A 12,342-nucleotide genomic window follows, 5' to 3' on the forward strand; every position below is an offset into this window, starting at 1 on the left:
TTTACATTGAAAATTATTTAGATCTTAATATTTTAATTTTGAAATTTGTATTGATAAATCTCACATTAAAAAATTTGTGACTAAAGGTTTAAATTTTTGTTACAGGAAATATACAAATATTAATAAAAACATATGAGTAGGACGTATCAATAATAAATATTTATATTAAAATATACTATATATATATATATATATGTCAATATCACTAAATTTTAATTATATACCATATAAAATAAACAAAATATATTGGTTTTGATTTATGTGTTTGCTTTAATGTATATATTTTTATTGATACAAATTATTGTTTAAATAGGTGATTTTTAATATGTTATTTGATCCTGAAAATCCTAGAAATACACTTTTTCAAATCGAAGTGATTTTTAATATTGGAAGCACTATATATATATATATATATATATATATTATTTCATTCAGAATAAATATTTTAGTCTATATTTTTATTTCTAAAAAGCTTTTAATGAAATATCATGACAAGATTTAATTCACCTCCTTTTGAGTTCGTTCAAAGAATGAGAGATTTTATCATTCGTCTAATTTTTGTTTCTCCCTAATGTCTTATCTAGCTATTATAATTGTAAGAATGAGAAATTTGAACTATTTATCATAAGTTTTCTGTTTTATCATTTAATAAATTAAACAACTCTTAGTTTATAAATAGTTTACATATACTAGAATGGTAAAGTATTATATATATATATATATATATATATATATATATATTATCGGTATACTCTTAAGTAACTAAACCTCAAAAGCGTAGGTCAATAAAATAATCAATTTGTTTTATTGTTCTAGAATTAAATGATTTTAGAACGAACCGGAGAATATATACTAGACATATATTTATATTTCGAGTCTGCACTAATATTTTATAACAACTTGATATATTAAATTTGACCACTAACCTGTGAATAAAGTTTGCCGGTGATTTTCTTCAAAAATTTGATTCTTAGATATGTATCTGGAGTGGAACTAATTTTTACAAGTGTCCATCTTCTTAAATTGACACTTACGTAATTCACTGAATTCATAGAAGAAGTTAAAAAAAAAGAAACAAAACTCCTAGAAGTGAAACAAAAACGAGAACGAAAGCACAATTTTATAGAGGTAGAAAATGAAATCACTTATGGAGAGTCAATAGTAAACAAATCGAGAGAAGTAAACCTAATCCTCTTTCGTCATTTTATAATCGATGTTGTCTATCTGGTTTTTCTGATTTGTTTCAGCTACAAAACTTAATTTTCTTTTGTGCATATGAAGTCTTAAAAATAATTAAAATGAGCTTTAATACGTTAATTCTTCAACAACGATGATACATGAAAGAGACCAACATTTGTATTCGTCATTTTACAATCGATAAAAATTGTAGTGTTGCAAAATGTTAAAACCATTTAATGAACAAACATTAGTATAAAAAATTTACTCCACGCATGCGCACGGGTTATCATCTAGTGTAATATAAAAGGGAATTTGAAACCTATTTGGACGTGCTTCTAGTATGTGGTTTAGTGAACCTACAACTAAAGATTTCCACATAATGTATTGTAACTTAACACATCAAAATTTATTGTAACAGAGGTGACAATCTGTATTACAGAAAGATGAATTTGAATCCGTATTAGCTAAAGCTTCAATTCTGTCAACACATTGCAAATTTTTTTCGTCGTTCTCATTAGCAAGAAAGCGATTCATTCAATGACTGACGTTAGATTTGTTGGCCTCTAAAAACTCCCAAGGAAGATCCGGTTTGTTATCAGGAGAATCCAGGTGCTTCAAGTAATCAAATCAACAAAAATCAGATTACATTTAAGTTCACAAAAATAAAGAAGAATCAAAAGTATAGAGACTGGGAAGAAAACGAGTATCTTAGAGAGAAATGGAAGCTTAGGCTTGGCGAAGAGACGGAAGAAAACTCTGCGAGGGAGACGAGAGTTGCTTAGTTACTAATCTCTTTGAAATAATTTTTCTTCTCAAATTCAAAGTAAACAAGGAAACATTAAACATCCATTTGTGAAACACTCAATTTTTCAATTAAGAACCCTAATTTTGATTTTGAATTGGAAACATTCAATACTTACATGGCTTAGTTCGATTTTCGACCGATAAGAGTGCCGACGGTTTGTAGATTCGCCGTGATTTATCTCCGGCATCGTCGAGAGAAGAAGGTGGTGATGGTGGAGACGTCGAATCTCTTCGGCGTTTGTCAACTCTGTTTTTCTTAAGCTTAATTAGTGAGAGGGTAGTTTAGACTTTTGATCTATTAATGAAAGCTATTAATCTGATTTCTAGTATGAGGGGCTATTTTTGAGATAGAAACTTAAATAGGTTTATTTAGGAGAATTGCCCCAACCGACAGATTCCTTCAAATACTCTAATATTGCCGATGAAACTTCTTAGTTGGCGAGTGTTTCCAATGGAGTTTGGATGAACATCTTCAACTGTGCTTTTCAACTCCAAAGAAATTCTATAACTCAAGGTTATGTTTTCAACCATATTTCGAAAACCTGTTAAAAAGATCAAGCAAATGTGTATCAGAGACATTTGAATTAAAAATTCCAAAAAAACTCATAAAAATTGTAAGCCTAGAAAGTGAAGATGACGACAGTACGAATCAATTTGTTAACTTAATCTTCAAAACAACTCGAAAATCCAATAACAACAACGCATTAGTGATCCACAAAATCACAGAACAAATCGAAAATACAATAACAACAACAACATATCAGTGATCCACAAAAGCACAAAACAACTCGAAAAATCCAATCACAACAACATATCAGATCAAACTGATCCACAAAATCACAGAGATCTGATATATCATCGAATTATACACTGAATCGGAACTAACTAATCATCGATAAGAAATGATGATGCCTTGAAGATGCAGAGATGCTGAGAAACGAAACTGAAGGACGATGAGATGCTATGACGAAGCGGAGACGACGACGACGAACGATGGTGGAGACGACGACAAACGATGGTGCAAATTTTTGAAATGTTTTTAACTTTTATTAATATCAAATTTAGGTCATATAATTTTGATGGTAATATAGTTAAATGTCATCTTAAATGAAACATTTTTGTGATATTTGAACCTGAAATCTAAATTGGGAAGATAAAGTTGGATTATGGCTATATGAGGTCATTTCTCTTGTTGTTTTATAATCCCCTATATATTAATCCTGGAGCATTACAACATGTTTTCGTAGCCACGTGTCATCACGAGAATGATTCTTAGAATTGTTAGAAAAATAAGTTGGTCCATATAAATATAAAATATGCATTTATTAAACTAACTATCAAATTAATTAATAGTGTACAAAATAATATTTTTTCTTTCCTTAAATAAAAGCTACGGAATCACCTAATATGGTTATCATATATATGACAATTAATGATTATGAATAATAAATATTTTATAAAAAAATTTCTAACCTCTCTCTTTTTCTGTTTAATTTTATACAATTAAAAGAAATTAAACAATCACATTAAGCATATAATAAAAACAATTATATTTTTTCTTATATGTTATATTTTGAATTTTTAAAAACGACTATAAATTACTAAAAATAGTAAAAGTCCCACATTAAAATTTTTGTGATCAATGGTTTAACTTTTTTTTGTTCAAACAAGACATAGATGATCATATATCATAGGGGTAGGCGTTCGGATACACGTACAGATTTGTATCAGATATTTCAGCATAAAGGTATAGAACCCGTTCGGGTATTTCTACACTTCGAGTCGGTTTGGGTATTTTATGTTCGGGTTCAGATATTTTGGGTTGAGTTCGGATATTTAAATTTTGAAGAAAAAATAAATAGATTATTCATTTTTTAAGTTTTTTGTATTTAAAATATATTTTAACTTAACTGTTTTTTAATTTTTAAAAGATTAAACTATTAATAGGTTTGGAAATAAAACTTTAAAAATAGAAAGACACTAATTTAGTTGTTATTTTAGATGCAAATTTTTGTTAATGCAAGTAACAAGAACTTGATATGTATTTTAAGTGAGTATCAAATGATTTTGTCCATAATTATATGTATATTATCTAATTTTGAGCAATAAGAAGGGCAAATATCCAAAATAACACATTTCTAAGTTTATATCACAAAAATAACACTCAAAAACTAAAATGACCAAAATAGCACCTTTCTAAGTTTATATCTTATCCCCAAAAGCTCATTTCTCAATTCTAAACCCTAAACCCTAAACTCTAAACCATTAACCCTAAACTCTAAACCCTAAACCCTAAACTCTAAACCGTAAATCCTAAACCCTAAACACTAAACTCTAAACTCTAAACCCTAAACCCTAAACTCTAAACCCTAAACCCTAAATTCTAAACCGTAAACCCTAAACCCTAAACCCTAAACCCTAAACTCTAAACCCTAAACCCTAAACCCTAAATCCTAAACCCCACCCTTTAACTCTAAACCCTAAATTTGTGACTTTTGATAAAACATTAAGTGCTATTTTTGTGACTTTTGACTTTGAGTGCTAGTTTGGGAACAAAAATTTGATTTAGTGCTATTTTTGTCTTTTTCTCCAATAAGAATCATTAATATAAATATTTTGAATAAAATGAGAGAAATAAATTACAAATATAGAGTTAAGTATACTTATGTTTGGTTATCTTCGGATATCCATTCGGGTTCGGATATTACCCGTTCGGATTTAGATATTACCCGAACCGGTGAAATAAGTAATCTGTTTTGTTGTTTTAATTAGATGATTTTTAGACCGAGTTGGTGAATATATACTAGACAAACATTTATATTTCAAGTTTGCACTTATATTCTATAACAGTTTGATATATTAGATTTGAACACTAACCTGTTAATATAGTTTACCAGTGATTTTTTTCAAAATTTTGATTCTTAGATATGTATATGAAGTGAAACTAATTTTTACAGATGCTCATTTTTTTAATTGACACTTATGTAATTCACTGAATTCATAAGAGAAGTTAAAAAAAAAATTAACTCATATCAATAAAACAAAGACAAGAACAAAAGCACAATTCTATAGAGGTAGAAAATGAAATCACTTACGGAGTCAGTAGTAAACTAATCGAGAGCAGAAAACTTAATCCCTTTTCGTCATTATACAATCGATGTTGCCTATTTGGTTTTGGTGATTTGTGTCAGCTGCAAAACTTAATTTCCTTTTGTGAATATGAAGATTTAAAAATAATTAAAATGAGATGTACTAACTTAACTCTTCATAAACGATGATATAATTAAAAGACCAACATTTGTATTCATCATTTTATAATCGATAAAGATTGTAGTATAGCAAAATCTTAAAATAATTTCATAAACAAATATTATTATAAGAACTATGTGCGCGGATAATCATCTAGTTTCTTGTTGTTTTATAATCGATTATTATCAATATAAATTCGCTATCAGATGATATAAATATGAATGTTGTATTCTTTAAGCTATAAGGTGATCTATGAGAGAGAAGAAAAGATTAAATAATTGTATAGCATAGATTCATGCATTTTTCGGTACTTTCCTCACGTGCCCGAGAATATAACTCATGAATAAATCTCGACCACTGAATCTTAATCATCCCTATCTAGGGGTGTCAATTCGGGCTGGCCCGGCCCGGTCCGGCCCAAACCCGATAAGTCCGTAAATATTTGAGCCCGGCACGGCCCGGCCCAAAAATAATTTGGGCCTAGAATTCAAAGCCCGGCCCGGCCTTTATAGGGTTACAGGGCTTTTCGGGTTTTTGTGGGCTTTTCGAAAAATAATTTGTCATTGTCACTTCCATCGTTTTAATACATGTGAATTTTCATTAAAAAAAGAGTTTCATTTTTAAAAAATAAAAAAAAATATAAAGTGAGTTTAAAATTTTCTTGTCTATCACAAATTTTTTATTTTTCGTATGTTTTAAAAACATTTTATACACAAACCAAATTTAATAAGATTTAAATAATCAAATATCAATTAAAAAAAAATATAAGAGAACAAAATTTATGATAAACATGGTCAAACGTTTTATACTTTATATTTTGAAAATAAAAACATGTTGTACATGAAAGAAGAATGTACTTTTGTAAAATTTAAAATGTAACACTTGTAATGATGAAACAATAAAGTGCATTAAAAACTTTTATATTTGCTTTATTAGAGTTTAGATAAAAATATTAAAATAATATATCAATACTAATAATAGTTTCGATTACAAGAAAGAAGGATAATATTTACGCTAAAATATAAATTTCGGGTTTTCGGGCCGGCCCTAGCCCAAACGGACTTAAGTCCAAAATACCCAAAGTCCAAATGGGCTTAACCCGAAAGGCCTAATTTTTTTTGGGCTTATAAAGCTAAGCCCAAACCCAGTAATTTTTAGGGCTGGGCGGGCTCGGGCTACGGGCTTCGGCCCTAATTGACATGTCTATCCCTATCTATCTAATTCACCTTACGTGCATCAACGGTCGCAAAAAGATGACGTCAGTACGCCCAAAAAACGTTACGCGCCCACGCGTTTTATAAACAACATGTCATTGTGTGCGTAACAAACAACTACGTCACGGAGTTTTTCATAGCGAAGGTAGTAATAAAGCGGCACGCATGTTCTAATTTTAAGCTTATAACGGCAAGCACTTCGTACCCTTCCCTTCCCCTTCTCCTCGCCAATTACATTCTCAGTTCTGAAAAGGAAAAGAATACGAAGAAGGATGGAGGGAAATTTTCAAATTTCGGAGACGACTAATCTGCTTCGAAAGATCAAAGGTAACATAGATCTCAAATTACAAACCCTAATTTTCGAATCGTACGCTTAGTTCTAGGTTGAATGATTTCGTTGTTCAATCACTATGATTCGTGTTTTTGAAACCAGAGTTTACTCGATCGATCGTCGAAGATCTAGCCGAGGGAAAATCTCCAGAAATTGCCATTAATCGATTCAGAAACTACTGCAACGATCCAGAAGCAGATTGGTTCGTCTCTCTTCCCCTTCGATTTTCAATTTGTTACGTGCTTGGCCTTGGATCGAGCGATTCTAGAACTAAGAATCTGAACTGATACATCATAAGTTTACCATTCGCTTCTGCTGTGTTCAGTTTTTGCAGCTCCGATGAACCGAAAGGTCGGGAGATTCTCACCCTTAGGAAGAGATCGCAAACCTATAGAATCGGTGAGTCGACTCAGGTTCAGAGTCATATCTTGATCGGAGTAACGAGTCAATGAAGCATTTTCATGTGATGTTTTTTACCTTTCAGATATGTTGCTAAGAGTATTGTTGATAGTTCAACAACTTCTTCAAGAAAATAGACATGGATCCAAAAGGGATATCTACTATATGCATCCATCAGCATTCAAAGGTAAATTTTGGAAGGGCATAATTTGCACCTTTAGTTATTAGTGTCTTTGAATATGATTCTGCATCACTCTTGTTGTGTTCTTGGTCTTTTAGTAACACTGTGTTTGTCTGCTCCACAGCACAATCTGTTGTAGACCGGGCAATTGCTGATATATGCATTCTTTTCCAGTGTAGTCGGTACAACTTGAATGTGGTTAGTCCTTGGAAATATTGTTCACCTTTCAATTTGAATATCAGTATGTGATCACTCTTTTGATTCATGTGATATGTTTTGCAGGTGTCTGTTGGAAATGGGTGGGTACTTCTGACAGCGATTACAGTGCTTCTATCAGGAGGCATGTCCTTGTTTTAAGATCCACTTTGTGTTGTAGGTTGGTGATGGGGTGGTTAAAGTTTAGGGAAGCTGGAAGGAAGTTTGATTGTTTAAGCAGCCTGAATACTGTAAGACTTGAACATTAGATTTACTTCTTATGTTGGCATGAGGAAGTATAACTCTGCAAATGATTTCACTTTACAGGCATTTCCCGTTCCTGTTCTTGTAGAGGAAGTCGAAGGTATGATATATCCATGAAGAGTATTTTATTTTTTCATATGTTTTAGTGCCTGCTGATATGGTCTTTAGAAGGTCTGAGGTTTGTAGTCAAAGTCGCATAGATAGCAGCATTTTTGTAACTAATATACAATAATCTTGAGCGAGGCTTTATGCTCTCTAGAGAATCCATATCCTTATCTAAGCTGACAATACTGTGATCAAGACTGATAATTGGATGTCATGGTCCTGCTTGCAGATATTGTTAGTTTGGCAGAGTACATACTGGTGGTGGAAAAGGAAACAGGTAAACCGTCACCGTCTATATCTATATAGTAACCATAAGATACTTTTCTTTCTATTGACTTACTGATCAGTCACTTGATCCATGGTTTATAGTATTCCAGCGTTTAGCAAATGACATGTTTTGCAAGACGAACCGCTGCATCGTCGTCACAGTAAGGACTGCAATTTATTCATTCTTACTGCTTTCAGTTTTCTTAGTTTTCCTTTCCGTTCCTTCCAGTTTTTATTTAACATCAAAGGTCTGATTGTTTTTGACAGGGAAGAGGCTATCCTGATGTCTCTACAAGAAGGTACATAACTTAATTCCAGGAGCTTGGAATACTATCGTATAATCAGACATACTCCTCTATTGACGAATGTATCATCGAATGATTCTCACCAGGTTCTTGCGACTCCTGATGGAGAAGTTGCAACTACCTGTGCATTGTCTAGTCGACTGTGATCCATATGGCTTTGAGATCCTAGCCACATACCGTTTTGGCTCCATGGTTAGATTCTGTTATAGATTAGAGAATCTAATTCACTGCCTGTGTTGTCTTGTTGAATGGGTTTTGACTTTTCATACTGATCCTTGTTTTTACCTATTGTCATTCTGTAAGCAAATGGCCTATGATATAGAATCATTGCGAGCACCAGAAATGAAATGGTTGGGAGCTTTTCCTTCAGACTCTGAGATATACGGTGTTCCCCAACAGTGTCTATTGCCATTGACAGAAGAAGGTAAGATCATTAAACATTTGTATTTGTCCCTTATTCACAGCTTTTCTGAGACTAGGCAATTATCACTCACAGATAAGAAAAGAACTGAAGCAATGTTGCTTAGATGCTACCTGAAGCGTGAAATGCCACAATGGAGGTATCATCAAACTTCCATGTCTTTTTTGTATTCACATATCATCCAAAAGCACAAAACTAACACGACTTGGTCTTTTAAAGGCTGGAACTTGAAACGATGCTGAAAAGAGGAGTGAAGTTTGAGATCGAAGCACTCTCAGTTCACTCACTCTCGTTTTTATCAGAAGTTTACATTCCTTCTAAAATACGTAGTGAGGGAAGCTTCCATTGAGCTCTATAGGAGTCTCCAGAGTCCAGTTCAGCCATTTAGGTATGCTCATCGTATTCTATCTCTTAGTAAAACACCAAATCAAATTAATCAACCACTCTTTTTATTGATAAAGAAAATACAATTTATTATAGAGAAAAAGACAAAAATAGTAATTTATGTTCCCAAACTAGCACTCAAGATCAAAAGTCACAAAAATAGCATTTAATGTTTTATCAAAGTCACAAACTTAGGGATTAGAGTTAAAGGGTGGGGTTTAGGATTTAGGGTTTAGGGTTTGGAGTTTAGGGTTTAGGGTTTAGATTTTAGGGTTTAGGGTTTAGGGTTTAGGGTTTAGGGTTTATGGTTTATGGTTTAGAGTTTAAGGTTTAGGGTTTAGAGTTGAGAAATGAGGTTTTGGAGATAAGATTTCAAATTTAGAAAAATAAAAAAATTAAAATTTTCAAAGGATAAACTTAGAAAGGTGTTATTTTAGTCATTTTAGTTTTTGAGTGTTATTTTTGTGATATAAACTTAGATGCTATTTTGGAGATTTGCCATTTATTATAACTCTCAATTCCGAATAATAAATTAAAGACCAAAGTAAAAATGAGTCGTGTGTTTTACAAAACTACCACTCCCGGTTCATTTTCTTTCTAATCCTTCTAATGTCGCAAACCTAATTTAAAGAAGCTGTTCCCCTGAAACCCTTAAAACCTTTGGGACATTCCGACCTAAACAAAGACAAATCCTTTCACACACCAAACAAAGGATGTCGTCTCTGTCTCGCCTTCTCCTCCGTGCCACCAACAACTTCAACACCCCCACGAGCGGCCGCTTTTTCTCCGCCGCTACCGCTGCTGCAGCCGCAACCTCGCAACGAACACCGTCCCTAATCACCCTCGTAAACGACGAACAAGACCCTAAGTACATCACGGAGAAGTTCAAAAAGGCTTCCGAAACGGAGTGGTTCCGGAAGAACATAGCCGTCTATGAGAGAACCGTCCGCCGCCTTGCCGCAGCCAAGAAGTTTGAGTGGATCGAGGAGATCCTGGAGGAGCAGAACAAGTACCATAACATGTCAAAGGAAGGATTCGTGGCGAGGATCATCAATCTCTACGGACGAGCTGGTATGTTTGAGAATGCACAGAAGGTGTTCGACGGAATGCCTGAGAGAAACTGCAAGAGGTCAGTGTTGTCTTTCAACGCTTTGCTGAATGCGTCTGTGAACTCCAAGAAGTTCGATTTGCTCGAAAGTATCTTCAAGGAGTTGCCAGGTAAACTCTCGATCCAACCAGATATTGCGTCTTACAATACTCTGATCAAGGGGTTGTGCGGAAAGGGTTCTTTGTCGGAAGCTATTGCCTTGATTGATGAGATTGAGAACAAGGGTCTGAAACCTGATCATTTCACCTACAACTTGCTTTTACATGAGACTTATACAAAAGGGCATTTTGAGCTGGGAGAGGAGATATGGGCTAGAATGGTGGAGAAGGATCTTGCAAGGGACATACGTAGTTACAATGCTCGGTTGTTAGGATTAGCCTTGGAGATGAAATCAGAAGAGATGGTTAATCTCTTTGACGAACTTAAGGGTAATGGGATCAAACCTGATGTATTCACGTTCACTGCCATGGTTAGAGGATGTGCCGGTGCAGGAAAAATGGATGAAGCCAAAACGTGGTACAAGGAGTTAGAGAAGAACGGTTTTCGCCCAATGAAATTGCTCTTTTCCACGTTGCTTCCTGCAATGTGCAAGGCTGGTGATTTGGAGTCGGCTTTTGAGCTCTGCAAGGAGATATTCACTAAGCGTCTACTTGTCGATGGGGACATCATGCAAGAGGTAGTTGATGAATTGGTGAAAGGATCAAAGAAAGATGAAGCTGAGGAGATTGTTGAACTCGCCAAGAAGAACGATTATTTACAGTTCAAGCTACATCTCTCTTCGAAAGAGTAGTTCATTAGCAAGCTTCTCTACCTGAGTCTATGTTTCCTCTCTTAAGTGTCTTGTTGTTGCACACTGTGAGACCAGTGTTCGAATAACCAAACTACCTTTGTTTTTGTGTGCTTTCTTTGAATTTTGAGAATTTAGACTTATTCCATTCTTTTTGTTGTTAATGCCTAAAAAACGATATGCAGTTAATGGTTTTACTTTGTGACAAAAAAAAAAGAAAAATGGTTTTACTAATAAAATGGCATGCAGTCGAGAAGTTTACACATCTGTAAATAGTATTTCCTCTCCGGCGACGCTCCATCTCCTCGGAAGTTGTTGTCCGGCTTTTGACTCTGGCGACGTTGACTAGTCCTCCGGTGACGTCGGCCGGCTTGCTCTCCAGTCTTTTCTGGAGTTTTTTCCTGGTTTTTGTTCGATCATCGTTTCTGTCGTCCTCTGTTTCAACTGACTCTTGATCCGACTCTTCGATTGCTCTTTCCTTTCCCTCGCGTGGGATGTTTCATCTTCAAGCTTATTTTTATCATAAAAGATGTCTGCTCTACCTTTCAGGAAAATCGAAGATTTGTTGGTTCGATTGTAGACGGTTAAGTTTATTTGATGAAACGATTGATCTGTCAGATTAGGTTTCTCGACTTCGATTGGGTGAGGGCGGTTCTGTTTGAACGACCTTCTTCTCTGGTTGGTCTCTGCTGTTTGTGGAGCTCCGTCGTAGCGCCTCCTCTCTGACTCCGGAGAAAGATGATGCATCCTTACCTTGACGCGTGTTTCTCTATCGATCGGCGTTAGAACACGTCCTGGATGACCGATCGTTTCTTCCTCGACGGTTTTTCTCTTGATGGGCCTTTGTCCTCGAGAGTTTTGTATAGACTGGGCCTTTGTGTTGGTCTTTGTTATGTTTGTGTAGCCCATGTTTGGGCCTTGGTATTATAGTGTAAAACTCTGCCCGTTTGGGCTTTGGTTTAATAAAAATTTCAGTGAAAAAAAAAAATATATATAGTATTTCCTCCTTTCGTTAACGCCTTAACGGTATGGTATGCAGTTGGTGATTGCAATATAAAAGGAGCGCACAACCGATGATTTTACAAGAAAAACGCTGCGTAGTCGAGAGAGAGGGTCCTTGACTCCTTGCATAGCAAAACGGCACGCGGT

General features: G+C 34.4%; 2 protein-coding genes across 2 annotated transcripts; both read left to right on the forward strand.

Moving 5' to 3' along the window:
• The first annotated feature begins 6,494 nt into the window (after positions 1-6,494).
• Positions 6,495-9,296, forward strand: LOC125580306 (meiotic recombination protein SPO11-1). Its single transcript, XM_048744635.1, has 15 exons — positions 6,495-6,773; positions 6,880-6,979; positions 7,103-7,176; positions 7,262-7,363; positions 7,482-7,555; positions 7,640-7,656; positions 7,734-7,803; positions 7,880-7,916; positions 8,151-8,198; positions 8,291-8,349; positions 8,456-8,487; positions 8,580-8,685; positions 8,797-8,917; positions 8,990-9,053; positions 9,134-9,296. Exons 1-15 carry the CDS (start codon positions 6,719-6,721, stop codon positions 9,261-9,263), a joined length of 1,089 nt encoding a protein of 362 aa, XP_048600592.1. The 5' UTR covers positions 6,495-6,718; the 3' UTR covers positions 9,264-9,296.
• A 388-nt stretch (positions 9,297-9,684) lies between these two features.
• On the forward strand, positions 9,685-11,343 carry LOC125580305 (pentatricopeptide repeat-containing protein At3g13160, mitochondrial-like). The gene has a single exon (XM_048744634.1). It carries the CDS (start codon positions 10,012-10,014, stop codon positions 11,194-11,196), a length of 1,185 nt encoding a protein of 394 aa, XP_048600591.1. The 5' UTR covers positions 9,685-10,011; the 3' UTR covers positions 11,197-11,343.
• Positions 11,344-12,342: the final 999 nt, after the last annotated feature.

This window comes from Brassica napus, chromosome C1, assembly GCF_020379485.1.
Source record: "Brassica napus cultivar Da-Ae chromosome C1, Da-Ae, whole genome shotgun sequence".
Lineage (NCBI taxonomy): Eukaryota > Viridiplantae > Streptophyta > Magnoliopsida > Brassicales > Brassicaceae > Brassica > Brassica napus.